We start from the raw sequence: 20285 nt of genomic DNA, 5'->3' as shown, positions 1-20285 counted from the left end.
CTCTCCAGGACTCCCCTCCCCACACCCCCTCCTCTCCAGGACTCCCCTCCCCACACCCCCTCCTCTCCAGGACTCCCCTCCCCACACCCCCTCCATTCCGGGACCCCCCTCCCCACACCCCCTCCTCTCCAGGACTCCCCTCCCCACACCCCCTCCTCTCCGGGACTCCCCTCCCCACACCCCCTCCTCTCCAGGACTCCCCTCCTGGCAGAATCGATGCCAAGTCACTGAAGTAACAGGTGAACAAGACTTGCTGCAAGTTCGGATATGGACAGCAGATTTCTAGAGGAGCTGTATTTTATGCGGGGCGTAAGGGGGATGGTTGCCCAGGAGACCATTGGTGTGATTAGAGTCCATGGTGCCAAAAACCTGAGAGATTCAGCAGCCAAGAAACTGAAGGCTGCTGTTCCAGAGTCACAGTCAGCAGAAACCCCCCCAAGAGATGCCCCAAACGTAAGTTTGCTCAGAGGAGTCTCATGACTGTAAAACCAAGATGCGTTTGTAATGATCTGAGGTCAGTTTCTCCCAATTTGGATGTAACCCTTGTTCTTTTTTGATTTAAGTATAAGTGTTCCATCCAAAACAGTACTGGGAAAGACTTTGGTGTGAACGCGTCACTGCGGACTGGGAAGGAATGACCAGGTGAAGCAGGGAAATCTCTACAATGCCAACATTCATCGACCTGCTGCGTGTGTGTGTATCTCTCTGACAGGATATGGAGCAGTTTGAGACTGAGGTGAAGAGCCTGCAGGTGATGGTCAAGCAAGCCCAAGTCACTTTGACCTCCCCTGAGCTTGCACGCCTGTGCCTAAAGGAGCAACTCTTTCAAAGACAGGTACCAGCTGATATGTTGAGTCATATTATACCAAACAAGGCTATTCAGCCCCAATGTCCTGAGGTCAGCTCCTTGAAATGCGTTTCAGGTGGCCGCACTGCTCAGTTCTGTCATGAAAGATTGTTTGTCCAAATGGGTTCTGAAAATGAATCCACTTGCACCACCTTGAGACAGTGCATTCCAGATTATCATAATCACAGAATCCCTACAGTGTGGAAACAGGCCCTTCAGCCTAACAAGTTCACAATGACCCTCCAAAGAGTATCCCACCCAAACTCCCCATTACTCTACATTTACCCCTGACTTATGCACCCCTAACCTACACATCTCTGAATAGTATGGGGTCCTGATGAAGGGCTTTTGCCCGAAACGTCGATTTTCCTGCTCCTCGGATGCTGCTTGACCTCCTGTGCTTTTCCAGCACCACTCTGATCTAGATTTTGATTTCCAGCATCTGCAGTCCTCACTTTTGCCTCGCAATTGAGTATGGCCATCTTTGCACTGTGGGAGGAAACCCACGCAGACACGGGGAGAATGTGCAAACCCCACACATAATTTACTGTCTTAAAACATAGCTCATCTCCCCTGCTGGGTTTTTATCAACTATCAGTGTCCCCTGGTTATTATTCCTTGTCTGCTCTATCCAAATCTCGTACACTTCCAACAAAACCTTTCCTTAGCCTCCTCTGGAGGACATCCTTCATCTTTCCCAAACTGCAGTACCCTATCGATGGTCCCGTTCAGAGAAAGCCTGTCAAAGTCCCTGGAAAGGAGCTGGATCCCCATGACCTTTTGACTTGACAGTGAGCATGTGACTGTCCAAGATGAGGCTGGCATGTTTCCACAATAGCCTTTGACCCTGCAGCTTTTCGGGCACCCTCTCAACATTGGGAGGGGGCTATTTAGGAAGCTGTATCTGATGGGCTTTTAAAGTACCCCGTTCAAGGGGCTGGGAATCCCATCAGGATGTGGGCTTCACCCGAAATTCTCGCCTCGCCCCGCCCAAGCACTGCCGTCGGGTTCCCACTCTGAAGAATTAGGGAGGGAGCTTGGTCTTTAATTGCTCCTGTGCAGATGGCAGGGCGGTTTTCCTGACTGATCTCTGTGCGATTTCTGTCTCGCTAGAGGTTGCTGGCCGACATGGAGAGCTTCAAGCACAAGGTGCAAGTGGTGCACCGATATCAGGCCGCCCTGCGCATTCCCGAAGAAATTGTCACCAATCTGCCCATCTGCCTGACAGCACTGAGGCTCCAGGAGCAGGCGAGTCGGCTACAGCACACTGCCATTCAGCAGTGTAACATCCTGCAGGTAAGCTGCACCCACGACACCTCCCAGCACTGGCTGGAGTATGTACTGCCACATTGGGAATCCTTCAGAGTGCCAAGTCTTTTGTGTCATCGCTGCCCATCCACTGGAATCAACGGAAATTAATTAGATTTTGTCAAAGCTTTCCTTCTTGGACTTATTCACAAAAATCCCATTCTGAGCGGGAAAACATTGTACTATATAAAAGACACACACAGGTACTTTTGTAACTCGTTCTGATGAGGGCAAGATGGTAAGCTTGGACAAAAAGTGCTTTTAGCGGTAGTTTTATGCTATCAAGTGACTTATGGAGGTTTATAAAATCAGGGTAAGGTGGGTTGCAAAGTTCCTTTCCTGGGGGGTATGGGAGTTCACAATGAGAGGGCATAGGTTTAACAAGAGAGGATCCAAGGGGCAACCTTTTCACACACAGAGTGGTTCCTATGTGGAATGAACTGCCAGAGGAAGTGGTAGATGCAACTACAGTCACAACATTTAAAAGACATTTGGTCAGGGACGTAAAAAGGCGAGTATTAGAGGGATATGGGCAGGCAAGTGGGACTAGTTTAGTTTTGGAAACTGGTCAGCACGGATGAGTTGGGCCGAAGGGTCTGTTTCCATGCTGAATTACTCTATGACATCATTTGAAATCTGTGACTGCTACCTTCAACACTGACGCACGGTGACTGTGATGCAGCAAGTCACTTTGGTTTCTCCCAGCACCTCCCAAACAATGACAATGGAAAGGGGAGGGGCAGTAAGGACAGGGGATTACCGTCACTACTAAGCTCTCCTCCACACCATCCTGCCCTGAAGAATCCATCAGCATCCCTTCATTGTGACCAGGTCAAAATCCTGGTCCTTCCTACCTAACAGCACTGTGGGGGCACCTTCAGTCCACACAGATGATGGTGTTAGAGTAACGGCACTGGAGTAATAATCCAGAGGCCCAGTCGATGTCGGTTCTTATCCCACTGTGGCAGCTAATGGAATTTGAATTCAGTTCATCAATGGGGAACCTAAAGCTAGTCTCAGTGATAGGGACCATGAAATGACCTTCCATTATAGTAAAAAAACCCATCTAGTTTGCAAATGCCCTATAGGGAAGGAAATCTGCTGTCCTCACCTGGTCTGGCCTACATGTGATTCCAGACCCTAGGCAATGTGGGTAACTCTCTGTTCAATGGCCTGGCAAGTCACTCCATTCTGGGGCAATAAGGGGAAGGCAATAAATGATGCACACGTGCGTTATTTTTATAAAAAACGCGGTCTGCGGTAATTCAAACAGAAGGCACAGTATGACTTTCTCAAGGGTGATGTATGGGGTCTCTCTCTCGGGGTCTGATGACTCTGTACAAGAAAATCCATACGGCAGTGAGTGGTGGCTGCTTGCTTTTGGTGCACAGTTACCTCTGGATTCCATCAGGGGAGCCGATGGCCTAATGGTGTTAGCACTCAACTGTTAATCTAGAGACCCAAGGAATATTCTGGGGACCTGGGTTTGAATCCTGCCATGGCAAGAGGTGGAATTTGAATTCAATAAAAACGTGGAATTAAGGGTCTAATGATGACCATGGATCCATTGTTGATTGTTGGGGAAAAACCCATCTGGTTCACTAATGACCTTGAGGGAAGGAAACTGCCATTCTTACCTGGTCTGGCCTACACGTGACTCCAGACCCACAGCAATGGGGTTGACTATTAACTGCCGTCTGGGCAATTAGGGGTGGGTAATAAATGCAGGCCCAGCCAGTGACACCCTCATCCTGTGAATGAATTTAAAAAAAAACATAATTTGCTTTCACCAGTTTCTTTGCAGCTTTGGAATGGTCGGCAGAAGGCATTTAATAAATTGGTGAAATAAGGAGAGTTTATTCTAAGGGTCCTTGTGGTCTTGCAGGAAGCCGTGATCCAGTATGAACAGTGCGAACAGGAAATGCGGCATCTCCAGCAGCTGATTGATCGAGCCCATCGTGAGATCCAGGAGAAACCTGTATCTACCAGTAACATCCAGCAGCTGCAGGCCCAGATCTCCCGACACGAGGTAAAGGCAGGGCGGGCTCAATTACAACATTTGGTGAAAGTCAGAAAGGGACAACTCAACAAGCCTTGTGTGGCCAAATGAAGAAAGATCTGGCATCCATCGAGCACCTTTCACAATCTAGGGCCAATTAAAGAATCCCTAAAGTGTTGAAACAGGTCATTCAGCCCAACGAGTTCACACCAACTCTCCAAAGAACATCCCCACCCAAACCCATCCCCATAGCTAATGCACGTAACCTTCACACCCCTGGACAATATGGGTAATCTAGCATGGCCAGTTCACCTAACCTGCACATCTTTGGACTGTGGGAGGAAACCGGAGCACCCGGAGGAAACCCACATAGACACGGGGAGAATGTGCAAACTCTACACAGACAGTTACCCGAGGCAGGAATCGAACCCGGGTCCCTGGCGCTGTGAGGCAGCAGTGCCAACCACTGAGCCACCATGCCGCCCTAACTTTGAGTTGTCATTTAGGAGGTACAAGATTCCACAAAAATATCGAGATAATTTACAGACCATTCTTTTCTTCTTTGGGTGATGGTTGACCAAGTCGCTAGGGGGAGCTTCCTTGATCTTCTTCAAAGCTAGTACCATCTGAGATCTTTCCCCTTCCCCCGAGAGGGCGTATGGGATCCCAGTATAGCATTTCATTCACCTGTATGGGCACCTCCAACAGTGCAGCACTCCCCCAGTGCTGGGAACGTCAAGCTGAAATTTGGGTGAAGGGGACCTCATACATGCCCCTATGACTCAGAGGCAGGAGAGCTCCTCCCTGATATGTTATAGGAGTATGAGTGCCATTTGTGGGATCAAGAACTGACTGAGCTCTCATCTCAATTAAATGGGACTCCTGAGACGCTTCCATCTTTGTGGAGACTTGTTTCATGCTGGGAGTCTCTCAACATTTGGAAGTTCCTACTGAACTCAGGTACATTTTGCATATGAGAGCAGCCACTGACGCCCATAGGTCCCTGAATGATATCTCACCACATCCTGTTTATGTCACACAGTCATCATTGCACTGTTTCCGTTTCTCCATCTCTGTTCTATCTATTCTGAGGATGCCACACTGCATACCCTCTCACAGAGTTGATTAAGATTCTTTTGTATCTTCTCCCCTGTCCAGTGTACCATCAATGTTGGTGTCATTTGCAAACGCATGAACTTCCTATATTCTCATCCAAATTGTTTATACAAATGCCAAACAACAGTGGGCCCAGTACTGAGCAATCTGGAACAGCCGGTCACAGGCCTCCTGCCTGAAAATCAACCCTCTAGCACTAGCCTCTGTCTCCTACCATCAAACCGATTTTGTTAAAAACCATAAGAATTGTGGTTCTGGAAATCAGAAACAAAAACAGAAATTGCAGGAAAAGCTCAGCAGGTCTGTGTTGAGAAATCAGAGTTAACATTTCGGGTCCCTTCTTACAAAACTCAGAAGCCAATTTTATACCCAGTTGTCTCGCTCTCCCAGAATCCCATGTGATCTAACCTTACTCACCAGTCTGCCATGTGGAACTTTGTCAAAGGCCTTGCTAAAGTCCATATAGACAACTGTTACCGCTCTGCCCTCATCTCTCTTCTTGGTCACAACCTCAAGAAACACAATGAAGTTTGCGAGACATGGTTTCGCACGCACAAAGTCATATTCTCTCCACTGTTCATAACACTTAAAACCTTCCATATGAAGCAATGATTTACTTGCACTTTTTTTTCAGTTTAATATCCTTGAGAAGTATCTTCCTTCCTTTTCCTTTAACTGAAGACTCATCAGAAGAACAGCTGAAACGCCAACTCTTCCTCAGACAGTGCCTGATCCTTCCAGCAACTTCTGTTTTTATTTCAGATTCCACAGCATTTTCCATCGGAGAGCACAACCAAAAGATGTAGGTGCAGAAATTAGGCCATTCAGCCCATCGAGTCTGCTCTGCCATCCAATCATGGCTGATAGGTTTCACAGAATCATAGAATCCCTACAGTGTGGAAACAGGCCATTCAGCCCAACATGTCCACACCGCCCCTCCGAAGAGGCACCCACCCAGAGACCCATTCCCCTACCCTATTACTCTTCATTTACCCCATTCTCCCGTAACCCTTGATACTCAAGAACCTATCAATCTCAGTCATAGAGATGTACAGCATGGAAACAGACCCTTCAGTCCAACCCGTCCATGCCGACCAGATATCCCAACCCAATCTAGTCCCACCTGCCAGCAGTTGGCCCATATCCCTCTAAACCTATTCTATTCATATACCCATCCAAATGCCTCTTAAATCTTGCAATTGTACCAGCCTCCACCACATCCTCTGGCAGCTCATTCCATACACGTACCACCCTCTGCGTGAAAAAGTTGCCCCTTAGGTCTCTTTTATATCTTTCCCCTCTCACCCTAAACCTATGCCCTCTAGTTCTGGACTCCCCCACCCCAGGGAAAAGACTTTTTCTATTTACCCTATCCATGCCTCTCATGATTTTCTAAACCTCTATAAGGTCACCCCTCAGCCTCCGACACTCCAGGGAAAACAGCCCCAGCCTGTTCAGCCTCTCCCTGTAGCTCAAACCCTCCAACCCTGGCAACATCTTTGTAAATCTTTTTCTGAACCCTTTCAAGTTTCACAACATCTTTCCAGTTGGAAGGAGACTGGAACTGCATGCAATATTCCAACAGTGGCCTCATCAATGTCCTGTACAGCCTCAGTCTTAAATACATTTTCTTTTTGTTCTAATTATTGGTTGGAGACTCCCCCCCAAAAAAAAACAAAAGCCTTTTCTCTCCTTTTAATCGAGCGTATCTCCATCCCTCCTTCATTGAACACTGGCTGATGCTTTACCAGCAACACACTCTTTGACTCTGATCCCCAGCATCTGCAGTCCTCGCTTCCTCCGCCGGCTGATGAGACTTTGCATTGCTGTGCTTAACGGTGAAACTGTGGGGAGGTGGGTGAGTCCGGCAGCTCTGAGAGTCGGCTGACGGGGGGGAGGGGGACCTGACGAGCCCAAGGTTCCAGAGCCAGTCCGGGAGCAGGTATTGGCGGTGTGTTTTCGTGATCAGGAGAAGCCCCCCCCGGCGGTTTGCATCGGGTCGACCTCTTCATTTGGAGTTGTTTTTGTTTGTTTCAGGAGCGTTGCATCTTGTGTTGCGGCCCGCGTCCTGGCTCCGGGTTAGTTCTGAATCTCCCAGCGGGTGGAGGGAAGGGTCTGAACCCCCTACTCCCCCGGGGGGGGGTTCACTCACTCCCTGAACCCCAATCCCAGCCTCCCGCTGCACAGCTCTCCCTACCCGGGGGTACCTGGAGAGAGCAGACTTTCCCTTTGTGCATACACAGTATTCCAGTTCATTATTTCACCTCCGCAGCGAATATACACCCCCCCCCCCCTCCAAATAAAACTTGCTTTAAAAAAAATCCCACACTGGGTCAATTTCTCCACCGAGGTTCTGAATGGGATTTTATTTTTATAACCGAGCATCGTGAATTTAGCATCCACCGAGTTGTCAGACAGTGGCTGGCTGCAGGAACCGGTCTGCTCTCATCACCATCTGACCCAGTTAGTTACTCGCCCACTGCTGCCCTGTTTTCTTTCATTGCCCCCTTCCCCACCCACCACACACACTGGGGAAAGGCAGGGGTGGATTTCCCTCACTGTTCTCCCACTGCTGTTCCATCCCAGATCTGGGTCAGACCGGTATCCAGGAAGCTGTCTTGTGTTTTGTGTGTTTTTTTCCGCTCTGGGTTATAGGGGGAGGCGGGGGGATGGGAGAGAGAGTGAGATTACTCAGCTCATTTCCTGTTGTATGCAGTGCAGATTGCCTTCAGAGAGTCTCTGAGGGTGGGTGTGAGTGATTGTGTGTGGAGCTCCTATTCTGGTCCCCACTCCCCCCCTCCCACACACCCTCCCACACACACACACACACACAAAGCTGAAGATCCTGCCTCTCAGTCTGAATCTAAACAGCAGCCTCATCTCCTCACTCATTGGCTGCCTCGGCAGGGGGATGGAGGGAAGGGGCGGATGATGTCTGAGGCTCTAAGCTGCTCCTTTGTCCCCACCGAACGATGTCTTAGCAGGCGTTCGCCCAGAAGATTAAAGACTACCAGGAACAGATTGCTGCTCTGAATACCAAGTGTAAGATGTTGACCATGAAGGCAAAGCATGCCACGATGCTGCTGACTGTCACCGAGGTGGAGGGGCTCTCTGAAGGGATGGAGGAGCTGGATGGAGAATCCATGGCTGCTCACTCAGCGCACCCGTCTGTGGTTATGGTAAGATCATTGTCTGTCTCCCTCTCTCTCTCTCTCTGAATGGAATTTAATTGAATTAGCTTTATTGCCACACTGTGCAGAGCGTCTGTGGACATGGTAAGATCATTGACTTTGTCCCCCTCATCGGACTGAGCTAACATATCATCACCTACCCTGCCACTTTCAATCAGTTGCTTTATCCCACTGCCTGCTGTGTGCACGTTAACCCCTTCCCTCCTGAACTATTTCCCCACTCTGATGAAGATATCTCTCAGATAATAAGTGGGATGGGGGAACGGGTTAATTTGCATTTTTGCCACCTTTTTATTCAGACTCAGTTTCACGTTACTAAAGAAAGCTTGTAATGTTTTCAATGATTTGTGCTTTACAGTGTGATTTAATGTAACTGCTGCTCTCTCTCTCTTTCTCTCTCATCATATTGTGTTCCCTCTGGCTTGGTTTATATCAGATGACAGCTGGCCGCTGTCATACTCTCCTCTCACCTGTCACTGAGGAATCTGGGGAAGAGGGGACCAACAGTGAGCTTTCCTCTCCAACAGCTTGTCGCTCTCCCTCACCTAATGCTGATGTGTCTGGTAACCAGGTACTATCTTCCGCTTACTCCTTGACACCCATTGCATGGTTCCCAGTAGTTGGGCATCACAATGCTGTGGTGGATCTCGCCGCCACTCCATTCCTCATTCATTCGCATGGGTGTTGTCCTGTAACCTTTATAATGCTACGGAATGCACTGCACCTGTGTTGAGCTGGTTAGAGGTGAATTATAGATCTGTATACAATCCCGAGCTGATTGTCACTGCTGCACACAAGAATCTTCTCCTCAAATTCATGAAGAGAAAGGGTCATTTGTTTATCTTACTATTTCTCAACGTACACATTGAAGTTCAACCCTCCTACCTCCTCTGGTTTAGTTTAGGCTGATGGTTGGCATGGACCCAAGGATGTGTTTCCATGTTGTGTGACTCTGTATCATAGCCCATCTCTCTCACCTGTCTATTGAAGCCAGCCCTGTTCTCTGCTAATACTCCCACGCGGAGTTACTTGCACTGAGCTATAGGGAAAGGCTTTGACTAGGCTGGGGCTGTTTTCCGTGGAGTGTCGGAGGCTGAGGGGTGACCTTATAGAGGTGTATAAAATCATAATCAAAGTAGATAGTGTGAATAGTCAAGGTCTTTCCCTGGGGTGGAGGTGGGGGTCCAGAACTAGAGGGCACAGGTTTAGGGTGAGAGGGGAAAGATTTTAAAGGGACCTAAGGGGCAATATTTTCATGCAGAGGGTGGTGTGTGTGTGTGGAATGAGCTGCCAGAGGAAGCGATGGAGGCTGATACAATTACAGCATTTAAAAAGCACCTGATGGGTATATGAATAGGAAGGGTTTAGAGGGATATGGGCCTCGTTTTTTCTTTATTCATTCACAGGATGAGGGTGTCACTGGCTGGACCAGTATTTATTGCCCAGAGGGCAGTTGAGAGTCAACCCCATTGCTGTGTGTCTGGAGTCACATGTAGGCCCGACCAGGTAAGGATGGCAGTTTCCTTCCCTAAAGGGCATTAGTGAACCAGACAGGTTTACTGACAGTTGTCAATGGATTCACGGTCATCATTAGACTTCTTAATTTCAGCTGTATTTATTGAATTCAAATTCCATTATCTGCCATAGTGGGAATCAAGCCCTCACCCTGGGAACATTATCTGGGTCTCTGGATGTACAGTCCAGCAATAATACCACTAGGCCATTGACTCCCCACAAATGCTGGCACATGGGGCTAGACTTATATAGTTTATCTGGTTGGCATGTACGAGTTGGACCGAAGGATCTGTTTCCTTTCTGTATATCTCTACAAGGGCCATGGATAGAGTGAATAGTCAAGGTCTTTTCCCCAGTGTAGGGGAGTCCAAAACTAAAGAGCTTAGGTTTAAGGTAGAAAGGACCTGAGGGGCAACTATTTCATGCAGAGAGTGGTGTGTATATGGAATGAGCTGCCAGAGGAAGTGGTGGAGGCTGGTACACAGACAACATTTAAAAGGCATCTGGATGAGTGTATGAACAAGAAGGGTTCAGAGGGATATGGGCCAAGTGCTGGCAAATGGGACTAGATTAATTTAAGATATCGAGTTGGCATGGGCGAGTTGGACCGAAGGGTCTATTTCCGTGCTGTACATCTCTATAATTCTAAATCACCATGCTGTAGAGTTCTTGTGGTGCACTGGTAGTATCCCTACCTCTGGACTAGAGACCCATCTTCTCCAGAGGTATGTAATATCATCTCTGAACAGGAAAATATCTAAATCTTTAGGCTTCTGTCTGTGCTCCTCCCTCACTCTCCCCTTAGCAAACTTCGTTCCTATCTGGTCTCTGCTACCAACCATTCGTCAATAGTTCCCTCATTTCCATAATTACTCACATTTCCATAATTCGAATAATTTCTTTTTTGCTGTCCAATTTGGCCTATCTGTTTCTGATTTGTGAATGACCCAAAACATTCTTCCCACTCCCCTACAATTCCTTACTCTGGGATTTTGAGACAGTCCACAAATATCAACCCTCCAGCGATGCTGGGAGGGGTTTATTCCTGATGTATGTAGACTTGGATTGTTACTGGTGTCAACCTAATCCATAGCGGATGACATTATCGGAATGCCACTATGGAATTCTGATGTCCCCCAGGAACGACACCATGTATGAGGCTTTCTGGATGGTGAGCCTGGCATCAAGCTGCTCCTACGCAAACCTTACAGCAGATTTCAGACCGGGATCTTCCTGCACCAGGTCAGCAGTTTGTGCAAAGGATACATCATGGGCAAGAGTTATTCCTCTTCTTCACTGCCCCCCTCACCCCAAACTTCTTTTAAACTCTTGGGAATAAAATAACCTACACTGACAGAACCAACAAGTTGTATTTCATTAGCAACTTAAATCTAGGAAAACGCAGGAATGCTTTTATTAGACAAAATTTAACACACAAGCTCTGTAAATGTCTCCGACAAAAGCTGGTGCAAAGGAGGATGGGAGAGTGAAGTGGAGAGGTGGAGAGAGGCTTAGGAAAAGAATTCCAGACCCTAATGGTCACTTCCAGTCAGGCAACTGGTGCAGTTTAGAACTAGAGCCAATCTTTACTCAGGTGAAAGTGAGGACCACAGATGCTGGAGATCAGAGTCAAAAGGTGTGGCGCTAGAAAAACACAGCCAGTCACCTTCCCAGCTACCTACCCCCCCCAGCCCCACCCTCCTCCCATTTATCTCTCAGCCCCCTTGAACTCCACCCCCCCCCCCCCATTCCTGATGAAGGACTTCTGCCCAAACTGTCGATTCTCCTGCTCTTGGGATAATGCCCGACCCTACTGTGCTTTTCCAGCACCACACTTTTTGATGCCAATCTTTACTCAGCCCAGTATTTTATTTACAGAGGTAAACATCACAAGTATCCACCTCCAAACTCATCTATCATCTATAAATGTCTCCTCATCAGTGTTCAAGTCAAATTCCGCCACTTCTGTTTTAACAGCAACTAACAATAGCCTAAGCAGCAGAAGACATTGCTACCAATGGTGGAATGATGTAACTCAGTGCTAACGAGTTCTGAGAAGATTTGTAGCTCAGATTGAGGTTCTGGCTGTAGGTTTGCTCACTGAGCTGGAAGGTTCGTTTTCAGACGTTTCGTCACCATACTCGGTAACATCTTCAGTGAGCCTCTGAATGAAGCTTCGCTGGAGACTCTAATTGAAGACGTTACCTAGTATGGTGACGAAACGTCTGAAAACGAACCTTCCAGCTCAGCGAACAAACTTACATCCAGTGGCTCCGAACTGCTCAAGACACCAGAATTGGCGGAATCGAATGATTTCGAACAGTTGTGGTCCTGGAGGGGATTAAAGAGACAGGAAAAGGAATGGATTCGAAAAGGATGAAGTATGTTTACAATCGAATTACTGCAAGTCAACAAACAGAAGGGTGGTAGGCCAAGTGAAATTTGTCACAAGTGAGGTTACAGCGAGGTTATGGATTCCACACTGTAGGGAATCTAATCTATTTAATCTAGTGGAATAGTGCAAAGTGAGAATGTGGAATAGATGGTGAGAGCAGGGATTAATGAACAGAGGCATGGTTGAGGATTTCTGCAGAAGACCCCTTGAGGTGACGCTGAGCAGGAACATGATATGGAGGTGGGAGAATGGTAGTCTTGGTGAAGTAAGAGGAACGTGGTGGCAAGATCATCATGCACAAGACCTCACAGACTGCTTGCAATAGAGACATTTTCAAAAAATTTCTGCACTCTCAGTATAGGGTTGTGGGGACTGGAGGTCAGAAATCAAGGGATACTACAGCGTTTCCCTCTCACCCGCAGACTACCAAAACTGTCCAAATGTTTGCGGGGAATGTGGGAGTCAAATTTATGCAAAAAGAGCCAGTTCTGATGTGCAGCTGTCACACAAGGTGAATTATGAACAGGGATGTGGGGAGACTGACCTATGGAAGTAAAGATAATGAAATAATGTTACTTCTTAAAGAGGCACAGGGATGAATATTCTTGTTGGTCACCCAGCTTCCTCCCTTTCTCCCATCAAGAGAAGAGCAGGTCCTCTGCCGAAATTCATCCTCTTTGTCCCTGTCCCCAATGTGTTTGCATCAGCTTCATTATTATCGCGAGCACCAACTATGGCTTTGGGTAGAAGGTACTGGTACTGGATTAGTGGTGCTGGGCAAAAGCCCTTCATCAACGTCGATTTCGCTGCTCGTTGGATGCTGCCTGAACTGCTGTGCTCTTCCAGCACCACGAATCCAGTATTTGGTTTTCAGCATCTGCAGTCATTGTTTTTACCTAGAAGGTACTGGTAGTCAGTTAACGAAGTCAGAAGTCAGAAGTCACACGATGCCAGGTTATAGTCCAACAGGTTTGGTTGAAATCATGAGCTTTTGGAGCGCTGCTCCTTCTTCAGGTGAAGTCATTCCGAAAGCTTGTGATTTCAAACAAACCTGTTGACTATAACTTGATGTTGTGAGACTGCTGACCCTGTCCACCCCAGTCTGACAAGTCAGTTAACTAGCGAGACGTTAGTGGAAGGAGCATTGGTGAGCTGACCCGGCAAATGGTTAAACAGCCTGCGAGCCCTTCCCATTGTTTTGAAACTCTCCTTGATCCTTGAGGGTGGGAGTCCTTGAGCTGAGATCAGAACACCAGTATCCGTGCCTGTCAGTAACTCGAGATGCATGGGAGTTAGTGAGGATCAGCTTGCATGAGGTGCTGTGTGTGTGAGATGCATGTTGTGGGAGGGCTGCATGGTTATTGGAGACCTGAGAAGTGCATGGGAAGGGGGTGAATGGGGAGAGGTCAGGTTTGCTTGTAATGCTGTGGCTCAAACATTACATGTAATATAACCAACCCACACAGGAGCGATCACTGGATCCGAAATTTCTAACCCTGTACCCTGTAAGCTTGTCGTCATTTGATCCTGCACCTGATGTTCAAGAGTCTCAACTGTAAGTGTTCTTGATTCCAGGATAGTGCTTACTACGGTGCGGACGAATTGCAGACTGCTGCTCCCGATTCTCAGGATACGAGCAACGCAGCATCACTGCAGGAGCCATTAGAAACCACACTGGGAGAGTCAGCCTCCTCTAAACTCGATGACCTGCAGCGTTCCTGGGAAACTCTAAAGAATGTGGTGAGCTGGCGATTTCTGGGGAAGATGAATAATCTTCCTTTTTTTATTGTCTCTTTTCTTCTCCTTGCTTGTTTCTCTTGGGCACCCCCACTTTCATCCTAAGCTGCTGGTCAGCTCCTGCTAACGTTACGGAATTGTATTTGTCCTGTGGCTGGGGCATCGTTAGTGAGGGTAGGTACTTATTGTTGCCCCGGGAAGGCAGCAGAATTTCTTTCATCACTGACAGTGGTTTTGTTAATTCTGAAAGAGCTGCATCCAGCCTGCATCTGGTAATGATGGACGGCTTCCTCCTTTAAAGGGTAACAGCATTCTAGTTGTGATTTTACCGCCGATATCTTTATGGTCACTTTTACTGACAGCAGATTATTATTCTTTTTAAAACTGAAGTCAAATTCTCCAATTGCCACGGTGGGATTTGAGCACTTGCTAAGTGGACTGTAGCATGGCTACCATGGCAACTATGCTGAGGAGGCCACTCAGCCAGTTAGATCTGTGCTATACGACTGGAGCTCTTGCACCCAACCAATCTGGGAGTGCTCATTCATACTTCCCCCAAGTACTCTGGAGCCCCTAAGCCTTGCTGTAATGCAGCAGGAGCACAAGGGGGCACAGGCCCAGACAACATGGGTGCTGCAGAGAACATATTAACATGGCTGCCATAAGAGGAGAAGCTGTAATGAAAGCTCCATGACAGAGTTGGAAGGATTTTGAAATTTTCTCATAGGTTTCGATTCCAGCCTTGGGCGACTGTCTGTCTGTGTGGAGTTTCCACGTTCTACTTATGTCTGTGTATGTTTCCACACACAGTCCAAAGATGTGCAGGTTGAGTGGATTGGCCATTGCAAACTTGTCCATAGTGTTCAGGGTTGTGTAGGTTAGGTGAATTAGCCATGGGAAATGCAGGGTTACAGGGATGTGGTAGGGGTGTGTGTCTGGGTCAGATGGTCTTCGGAGGGTCGGTGCAGACTTGATGGACCGAAGGGCCTGCTTTCCTATGGTAAGGATTCTATGATTCTGTATGGTGAGGGGGATTATTAACTGGACAAATGGTGATGATGAAGGGTAGTATTTTTCAACATTAAATGCAATTTATTTTATTTAAAATGTGTTGAAATTTTCACAGCCCCAAGATGTGGTGTCACGGTGGCTCAGTGGTTAGCACTGCTGCCTCACAGCGCCAGGGACCCAGGTTCAATTCCAGCCTCAGGCGACTGACTGTGTGGAATTTGCATGTTCTCAGGGTTCTGCGTGGGTTTCATCTGGGTGCTCCGGTTTCCTCCCACAGTCCAGAGATTTGCAGGTCAGGTGAATTGGCCATGCTAAGTTGCCCGTAGTGTTAGGTATGTGTAGGTTAGGTGAATAGGCTGTGCTCAATTGCCCGTAGTGCCCAGGGATGCATAGGTTAGGCGCATTAGTCAGGATTAAATGTAGGGTGGGGGATGGGTCTGGGTGGTTACTGTTTGGAGGTTCAGTGTGGACCTTTGGACCAAAGGGCCTGTTTCTACACGGTAGGGATTCTTGTTCTAATTCTTCTCGTGTCCCAAGTGCCACTCATAAGTTATTTATGAAGTTCGTTTGAAGGGTAGTCCCTATTTTAATGTTGGAATCCAAATTTCATATGAGGTGAATGGCCAGCTAATGTGTTTCAGTGATGTTGCGTAGGTCACTGGGGAGAACACCACTGTTCTTCTTTAACTAATCCCATGGGCTGTTTTACATTCAGGGCAATGGTGGTTTAGTGTGTTTGTAATCCAGAGGCCTAAGTAAATGGAGGATGGGTTCAAATTCCACAGTAGCTGGTGGAATTTAAATTGAATTACCTTTTAGAGGTTCAGTTCTTAACACTCTTAGAATTGAAACGATGATGGTGTGTTGAAACTATCTTCAGTTGTTGGCTAACAGATTCACTGATGCTCTTTGGGAAGGAAATCTGTCACCCTTACTGACTGACTGATAAATATGTGATTGACTCTTCACTGTCCCCTGAAAAGGCTTACACGCCATGGAAACGAAACCACGGCAACCGCTCAAGGAACTGGCTTAACAGCCCCTCCACAAAGATAGTAAGAGATGGGCACAAACACTGGCCCATCTCCCGTGAAAGAACGAAAACGGAGCAGGCAGAGGGACTTTGGTTTAATGTCTTGACATGAACAGCAATACCTTTGACAATCTGGCACTCCTCCAGACTGGTATATCAGCCTGATGTCTGCATGCCAATATAGAAAGATGAATGCGACTAGAAAGACATTTGCAGTGCTTTGGTACAACAGCGGGTTTGCTATGCCATTTTAGGAGGACATTAAGACCAAGTTAACGGTAGTGCAGGCAGGTCTGGAGTCACATGTGAGCCAGACCAAACAAAAGTGCGATTTTCTTCCCAAAAGAGCATTGGTAAACCACGTGAGGTTTGGTTATCGTCACTGAGATGATCACTTCATTCCCAATAACTAACAGAATGTAAATCCCATCAGCTGCTGTGAGATGTGAGCCTCAGAATGACCAGGTCAGTGACACTATCACCACAACATCATCCAGCAGCATTGCTTCCTGAGAATGAGGAACACTGGAGGAAGGGCAGAACGATGGTGTTACTGTAGGAGGAGGGAGCTGATTGGACAGGGAAAATTGTTGTTATGGCATCAGGTGGACGGCCATGAAGACAAAAGAGGAAATGTGTGTGTGCTCATGTGTGCGTGTAACTGCCTGTGTCTGTGCATGTATGTGTGTCTGTGTGTGTGGGTCTGTGTATGTCTGTGTGTGTGGGTCTGTGCACGTTTGTGTGTGTGTTTGTGCATGTCTACATGTGTGTATACTGTATGTATGTGTGAGTTTGCGTGTCTGCATGTAATGCGTGTCTGCGTCTGTGCATGTCTGCCTGTGCGTGTCTGTGCATGTCTGCATGTGTGCATGTATGCGTGTGTCTACGTGTCTACATGTAATGTGTGTCTGCATGTCTGTACATGTGTGCGCCTGTGTATGTAAATGCGTGTCTGCACATGTATGCATGTGCCTGCGTGTCTTTGCATGTCTGCACGTTTGTGTCTGTGCACGTGTGCATGTGTGAGTGTCTACATGTGCATGAGTCTTTATTTGTATGTGTGTCGGAGAGACTGGCATTATTTTCCTCACTGTCCATGGTTTCTGGGAAGATCGCTCTGATCACATGGGATGTGAAAGAAGGTCTATTAACGAAGTTGCATGATAACCTGCTATCTCCCAGTATTTGCTGTGTAAATATTTGCCCTCTAACCCTTCCCGCTACAGATCAGTGAAAAGCAGCGGACTCTTTATGAGGCCCTTGAACGACAGCAGAAATATCAGGATTCCGTGCAGTCTGTCTCGGCCAAGATGGAGTCGATCGAAGGGAAGCTGGGGGAGGCGCTCGATGCTAGCCAGAGCCATGATGTCCAGGTGGCTGCTCACCAGGTATGGTGTGTGTGTAGCTGTGCCTGATTCACTCATTACTGCTATTGATGGACTTTGCTGTCCAGACACTTATCTCCCTGATGTACAGGCATGTGCTGCTTTCAGAGCGAGCCCTTGGGACCAGTCGGACTCTGCACACTTTTATCACAGCGTCCATTGAACTTTGAATCTTGGTTGGATTTGGATTAAGGATATTTGTGGCTCTGTCTGTTCCCAGGCGCTGATGGAAGAGATTGTGACACTCCAGGATGAGATCAATGAACTGCAGATCTGTTTTGCCGAAGAGCTAGTGTCTGACACTATGGACACAGATACGTCTGACCAGCTGGCTATGCAGTCCACGCTAACCGTGCTCGCAGAGCGCATGGCCACCATCAAGATGAAAGCATTGGGAAAGAAGCAACTTCTTGAGGTTTGTAGACCCTGAATGCTCTCCCCACACGCTTTCCTGGTAACAGAGACTTAAAGAAGCAAAGGTCAGCATCATTAGAAATAGAAAATTTTGTAAAAATTTATTCTTGACAGGATGTAAAGCATTTGTTGCCGATCCCAAATTGTCCTGGAATTAAGTGGCTTGCTTGGCTATTTCAGAGACCACTGGTCTGGGTCTGGAGTCACATGTAGGCCAGCCCAGGGAAGGATGGCAGATTTCCTTTCTGCTGATACTTAATGAATCAAGATGGCTTTTTACAACAACTGTTAGCAGTTTCATGGTCGCCATTACTCTGACTCACCATCCATTACAGCTTTTATTCGTTAAACCTAAATTCCACCGGCTGTGGTGTTGGCGGAGGGTGTGAATCTGTGCTCCTGAGAAGTTTAGCCTGGACTTCTGTGTTACTGACCAGGTGACATTACCACTATACCACAGCCTTTGCCAAAGGTTTACCTCGGTATTGTGGTTAGAAGGTTGTCATGTGGCAGACAAAGGATGGAGCGTCGAGCGTACGTTGGAGAATTAAGACAACACACTTGTAGGCCCAATTGTGAGCTGACTAGAGGTGATCAGAAAAGGGGTCCCTAATATCGAGTGGGCCACATCTTGAGCAGTGACCGTTGTGTATAAGCTCATGGTTGTGTATAAATGCACGGTTTTAATTTTCTTTTCTTTTAGGAGAGGCTGAATGAACAGGAAGAGCAACAGCGTCAGGAGCAAGCTCTCCAAGTGTATCGCAGTGAGGCTGATGAACTGGACAATTGGCTTCTAATTACAAAGGCCATACTGGATGCAACACTGAAGGTTCCCAAGGAACAGATGGACATGGATGAACAGCTCAACGATTGTCAGGTATTGATTCAAGCTCAAAGATGAACAGACAATAGAGATTTACTTTCCTTGCATGCCTAGATTTTATTTAATTGAGGTGTGATGAAATCACTTTTGAGCTAGGACAGAAATGTTGGATTTGCATAATGTCTGAACAACTTACAGAAGAATACAAGGAACAGGAGCACGAGTGGGTCATTCAACCCTGCTACACCAGTCAATGAGATCATCACTGCTCTTAAGTTCATCATTTTCATGCTTGTCCCTTTAACCTCTCACTTGTCAATTAAAAACATGACCACTTCAACCTTAAATACCTTCAATGATCCACTAGCCTCCACCGCTCGCTGGGCAGAACATTCTAGACTGTAACAACCTTCAGAAAGAAGAAATTCCTTCTCACTCTGTCTTAAATAGGTGATCCTTTCTTTTGAAACTGTGTCCCCTCATTCTAGAATTCCCCTCATGAGGAAATATTGTCCCAGCTCCCTGACAAGCTCCCTCAGGATCTTACGTATTTGAATAAGAAGCTCCTCATTCTTGTAGACTCCAGTGAGGCCCATTGCCCAACCTAGGCCCAACCTGCTCAATTGCTTTTGATAAGACAAACCTCTCACCCTATGAATTGGCCAAGTGAATGTTAACTCCTTAAGTAAGGTGATCAAAATTGTACACTGTGCTCTAAGTGAGGTCTCGATTGTACCCTAGGAGAAAGTGAGGACTGCAGATGCTGGAGATCAGAGCTGAAAATGTGTTGCTGGAATAGCTCAGCAGGTCAGGCAGCATCCAAGGAGCAGGAGAATCGACGTTTCGGGCATGAGCCCTTCTTCAAGAAGGGCTTCTTCAAAACGTTGATTCTCCTGTTCCTTGGATGCTGCCTGACCTGCTGCGCTTTTCCAGCAACACATTTTCAGCTCGATTGTACCCTGTATAGTTGCATCAAGACTTCCCTACTTTTATACTCCGCTTGCACTAAAGGGTAATGTTCAGGTTGCTTTCTTAATTCCTTGCAATACTTGCCTGATCTGACCTGTGTAGAACGACACCAGGTCCCTCTGTACCAGGGTCTTCTACGGTTTTGTTCTATTTAAATAATAATCTGCTTTTCAGTTTGGCCTGCCACTGTGGATGACTTCACACTTTTCCACATTAAATTCCGTCTGCTGTCTTTTTTCATCCACTCACTTAACCTGCCTATGTCCCTTTGCAGATTATGTGCAGTGACCTCTCACTGTGCTTTCTTACTGATCTTTGGTATCATCAGTAAATCTGGCCACAGTACCGCTTGTCTCTTCATCCAAGTCATGAATGTAAATTGTAAATAGTTGAGGCCCTAGCACTGTTCCCTGCAACAGACACAAGTTACAGCTTGCTATCCTAAAAATGACTTATCTACTACCGATATAACTAACCTACCTGCCCAGTCTGTCTACCTTGCTATTAGTCAGCCAGTTCCCTCCCTATGTTAAAACAATGAC

At 47.2% G+C, this 20285-nt stretch overlaps 1 protein-coding gene across 18 annotated transcripts in view; it reads left to right on the top strand.

Moving 5' to 3' along the window:
- The window catches only part of LOC140483251 (nesprin-1-like), a 585321-nt gene that overhangs the window by 374377 nt on the left and 190659 nt on the right, over positions 1-20285 (top strand). For 9 of the 18 annotated variants that reach the window (XM_072581374.1, XM_072581377.1, XM_072581375.1 and 6 more), the window contains 9 exons: positions 713-835; positions 1961-2143; positions 4041-4184; positions 8252-8449; positions 8898-9032; positions 13947-14111; positions 17379-17540; positions 17758-17952; positions 18655-18828. In XM_072581374.1, the coding sequence (XP_072437475.1) occupies positions 713-835; positions 1961-2143; positions 4041-4184; positions 8252-8449; positions 8898-9032; positions 13947-14111; positions 17379-17540; positions 17758-17952; positions 18655-18828 (1479 nt within the window). Of the gene's footprint in view, positions 1-712; positions 836-1960; positions 2144-4040; positions 4185-7065; positions 7129-8251; positions 8450-8897; positions 9033-13946; positions 14112-17378; positions 17541-17757; positions 17953-18654; positions 18829-20285 lie in introns of those variants that run through there. The other 9 variants (XM_072581386.1, XM_072581388.1, XM_072581387.1 and 6 more) reach the window with 5 other exon arrangements.

Source organism: Chiloscyllium punctatum, chromosome 11 (assembly GCF_047496795.1).
Source record: "Chiloscyllium punctatum isolate Juve2018m chromosome 11, sChiPun1.3, whole genome shotgun sequence".
Classification (NCBI taxonomy): Eukaryota; Metazoa; Chordata; class Chondrichthyes; order Orectolobiformes; family Hemiscylliidae; genus Chiloscyllium; species Chiloscyllium punctatum.
Note: the sequence above shows the minus strand (reverse complement) of the source record. Positions and strands in the feature narration are given on the sequence as shown.